Raw genomic sequence first — 4,670 nt, 5'->3', positions numbered from 1 at the left:
GCTATCCCAAGTAAATGTCTGGTATATGTCTCAATCATCTGGCAAATAATTTCTAAATAAATGAAGGAGCAAGCAAGTGAGTAACAGGATGGCAGGAAGAAAGACAAACAGAATAAGATTAAATGCCTTTTTTGGCCAAAATAAACTTTCTCTATGGGACACTGAAAAACCTACAAATATGGTTAACAGGTAGTTTACATCAGTAAGTTATAATCTATAAAGATTTTGCTGCTGTTAAGTTTAGCAAACTTTAGAGAAAATAAAAAGAATAAGAGAAGCTTGAGCCAAATTTGATGTACTCACAGGCACCGAAAGAAAGTAGGACCTGTTATAGAGTTGAAGGAGGGCCTGAGTAAACTAATCAGAAATAAAATATAGTAAATACAATTGTTTTAGAATTCTGTAAAATGAAAACAAAATAAGAATCCAATGTTTCAGAGAGCATTTCTTGATAAACAAAATTTCCCTCATTTTTTTTGCCCAATAATTCTAATAAAAGAGATGAAAAACATAAGAAAACTAATTTATTACACCAGATATTAAAATGCCTTCTATTGGAAACCCTCTGAGGTACTCTAAATATTATTAATATTTTTGCCACAACTTTAATTATAACATTCCTTTTCACATACAAATGCAGACAAAGGCTTTATGTAAAATTAAATCAACTGGAATTTACAATTGAACTACAGTCATTTTTCTCATGTATATAGACATATATGGAGCCAGTAAAATATGTAAAACACTGGATCAAGTTCTAATTCTCACCTAAAATACTGAAAAATAAAACAGGCCAAACAGCAAACATGTAACAAGTTTGGACTTTTTATAAATAAGTAGGTCTAAATGGTATATGCAATAAGTAAGCATAGTTATTTGTGATTTCTAGAATCTGAGAATTTTAGCTGAAATGAACTAGACTGTCTACCTAAGGAGGCAGTTGGGGCCCAAAAATATCTATGAGCAAATATGCACTTATTTAAAAAATCTTAAAATCAAATAAATATGTGAAGAAATATGCTGTGATTCCAATCAAACACATTAAAATTTTTCTTGGGAATTCATGTTTAAGGCAATATATAAAAAAGCTACAGGAACATGCTAGTATTAATAAAAAATAAAATTACCTGTTGAACAAAAACATTGTTGAGATGACTGGCCAGTCTCCGGGCAAAATGCTCTCGCAAATCGCTGAAACGCTGCTGCTGCTGCCTGACCGCCAGGAGCATGTCGTGGCCTGAAATCAGAATATTTCTTGACTGTTTTAATGGGTAAAAAGATTTTGCTGATGTTTAACAAGTATATTTATAACAGTATCCATATTTCAGTTCTGAAGAACCCAAAGTTTTATGGGTTTGTTTGCTTTATAAAAGAAAAATCAAGGAGTATGTTAGCAGGAAAAGAGTAGGGGTAAGAAACATGGCGGAGAGAGAGACGTCGTCAGATCTCTCCCCTTGAAAAAAACAATAAGCTGAACATCTAAAACTCAACAAAAAACACCCCGAAAAGCATACCAGTACTTCAGAGCGTGGGATCTGCGCATAAGAGCTACCACAGGTCAGAACCCCGGGTGTCGGGCGATGGACTGGGAGAAACAAAGAAGCTGCTTCCCTCAGGCGGAGCTCTTGCAGGAGGAGGGGTAGGGAAGAAGGTGTGGCGACTTCCCTGAACAGCCCTGCCTGGGAGACCCGGAAGCTCCACGTGGCTGGCCACATTGCCCAGTCATCAGGGCAGAAAGCAGAGAAGCAGGGATGACAGAGAAGCTGGGATGGCAGAGAAGTGGGGACGGCAGAGAAACAGCAGTTGATTTTTAACAGCCATGGCTACAAAACAGAGGCTGAGCCACAGACTCCAACCCCCAACCCAGAGGGACCCTCCCCCCATACCCTCGGAGACACGGAATGCAGTGGAGCCCTAGGGGAATCTGAGCAAATGCTACCAAACCTGTCACTAACACTGACTGGACCGACCACTAAGGGTAGCAAGTGTGATTAAATATCTATAAGGAAAAAAACTTTTATTATTAAGACTATATATAAAGCAGGGATCCAAGAGGCTTTAGACACTGCCTACTGGAAACCAAAAGAAAAATGCCTTCTTTGCAACAGGCTAAAGAGAGATCTTTATATAATAAATCTTCTTTCTGGAAAAAAAGCAGAATATACTTCCATTAATGCCCAGGTGGAGAAATAATCCATTAAACAACATGAACAACCAAGGTGACAGGGCAGCTCAGAAAGAAAAAAAATCTCCAGAACATAAGCTTCCAGACATACAGATATGCTACTTAAATGACAGAGAATGCAGGATGGTACTTCTGAAAAACCTCAGTGAGATGTGAAACAATTCATATCAACAATTTCAGGAATTGAAAAAACAATTAGATGAGCGGAATAAGTTCAGCAAGGAGACTGAAACCCACAAAAAGAACCAAATAGAACTTCTGGAGATAAAGAACACATTGCAAAAGATGAAAAATGAAATAGCAAGCTTGGGAAATAGAGTCGACCAAATGAAGGAAAGGATCAGTGATATCGAAGACAGAAATCTAGAAATAAACCAGAAGGAAGAGGGGAGAAAACTAAGAATGAAAAATAATGAAAGAAATACAAGAACTAGCTGATACCATCAGAGAGGAAGCATAAGAATAATGGGCATTCTCAAAGGGGAGGAAAAGGAGCAGGGATTAGAAAGCATTTTCAGACAAATAATTAGCGAGAATTTTCCAAATCTAAGGAATGAGCTTGGAATTCAAAAAGTCAATGGAACACCCAATTATTTCAACCCAAAAAGGCCTTCACCAAGACACATGGTATTAAAATTATCAAAAATCAATGACGAAGACAGAATTCTCAGGGCAGCCAGGGAAGACGGTAACCTATAAAGGAAAACCCATTAGATTATCATCGGACTTCTCAGTACAAACCTTGTAAGCCAGAAAGGAGTGGAATCGAATATTCAAACTATTAAATGAAAGGAACTACCAGCCTAGAATAATGTATCCAGCAAAGCTCTCCTTTAAATATGAAGGAGAAATAAAGACCTTTCCATATAAAAATTGAGAGAATTCTCTGCTACAAGGCTTGCATTACAGGAAATACTGAAAGGGGTCAGCTCACCTAAAATAAAATGACAAAAAAATAATTAGGAGTAAGGCAACTAGCAGGCAGATAGAAAGAAGCAGATGAGTGCAACCCTTACTAAGAACAGAACATTATAAGCTTAAACAATAAGAAGAGAATTGCAAGGTAATAATGAATGTTCAGCACACATAAGAACAAACTGAGACGACAATGACAGAAAAAGGTATGATTCAAAGCTCCAAATTAGCAAAGGGGAATGGAATATAGCACATGCAGAAGAAAATGGATAACTGTATATATAACTATCCTTTACATATTCACAATGGTAACCACACGCCAAAGATTTAGAATTGAAGTATATAACATAAAACAAGAAGGACCAGAGAGAAATCCCGCAAAACTCAACCAAAATTAAAACACACACAACGACAAGGAAGCAATGGAAACACCAAGCTACCAGAAAGCAAAGGAAAAAATGGTTATAGGAAAACCTAATATTTCAATAATCACCCTAAACGTAAATGGACCAAATTCACCAATAAAAAGGCACGGAGTTGCAGATTGGATCGAAAAACAAAACTCAACCATAGGCTGCCTTCAGGAGTCACATCTCAGTTCCAAAGACAAATATAGATGTAAAGTGAAAGGGTGGAAAATGATATTTCAAGTAAATGGCATTTACAGAAAAGCGGGAGTAATGGAAGAAATAGACTTCAAAATAAAAAAGGTAAAGAAAGGTACTGAGGGACACTTCATAATGATAAAGGGAATCCTGCACCAAGAAGAAATAACAACTTAACATCTACGTTCCGATTCAGGGAGCCCCGAAATATGTAAAGCAATTACTAACAGAACTAAAGGGAGAAACAGACCAAAATGCTATCATAGCAGGGAACCTAAATACTCTACTGTCGGATATGCACAGATCATCCAAACAAAATAAGGAAATAACATCCTTAAATGACATATTAGACCAACTGGACATAACTGACATTTACAGAGCCTTCCATCCCAAAACAGCTGCTTATACACTTTCTCGAGTGCACATGGAACGTTCTCAAGAATTGAGCACATACTGGGACACAGAAATAGCCTCAACAACTATAAGAGGGTTGAAATCATACCAACCACATTCTCTGATCATAATGCTTTGAAGCTAGAGATCAACTGTAAAAGGAAAGTGGGAAGAACCACAAATACATGGAGATTAAACAACATGTCACTGAAGAATAATTGGGTCAGAGAAGAAATAAAAAGAGAGATCAAGAGATACATAGAAACGAATGATAATGACAGTACAACATATCAAAACTTTAGGGACACAGCAAAAGCTGTCATAAGAGGAACGTTCATATCATTACAGGCCTATCTCCAAAAACAAGAATGAGCCCAAATAATCAACTTAATGCCTCATCTTAAAAAACTAGAAAAGGAAGAACAAATGAAGCCTAAAGTCAACAGAAGGAAAGAAATCATCAAAATTAAAGCAGAAGTAAATGAAACTGAAAACAAAACAAAACAAAACAAAAAATAGAAAAAATAAATGCAACAAGGAGCTGGTTCTTTGAGAAGGTTAATAAAATTGAC

At 36.6% G+C, this 4,670-nt stretch overlaps 1 protein-coding gene across 1 annotated transcript in view; it reads right to left on the bottom strand.

Moving 5' to 3' along the window:
- Positions 1-4,670, bottom strand: part of EXOC1 (exocyst complex component 1) — a 58,075-nt gene that overhangs the window by 33,097 nt on the left and 20,308 nt on the right. Inside the window, 1 exon segment of the mRNA XM_015597603.2 lies at positions 1,128-1,237. Within this exon segment, the coding sequence (XP_015453089.1) occupies positions 1,128-1,237 (110 nt within the window).

Source organism: Pteropus alecto, unplaced genomic scaffold (assembly GCF_000325575.1).
Source record: "Pteropus alecto unplaced genomic scaffold, ASM32557v1 scaffold57, whole genome shotgun sequence".
Taxonomy (NCBI): domain Eukaryota; kingdom Metazoa; phylum Chordata; class Mammalia; order Chiroptera; family Pteropodidae; genus Pteropus; species Pteropus alecto.
Note: the sequence above shows the minus strand (reverse complement) of the source record. Positions and strands in the feature narration are given on the sequence as shown.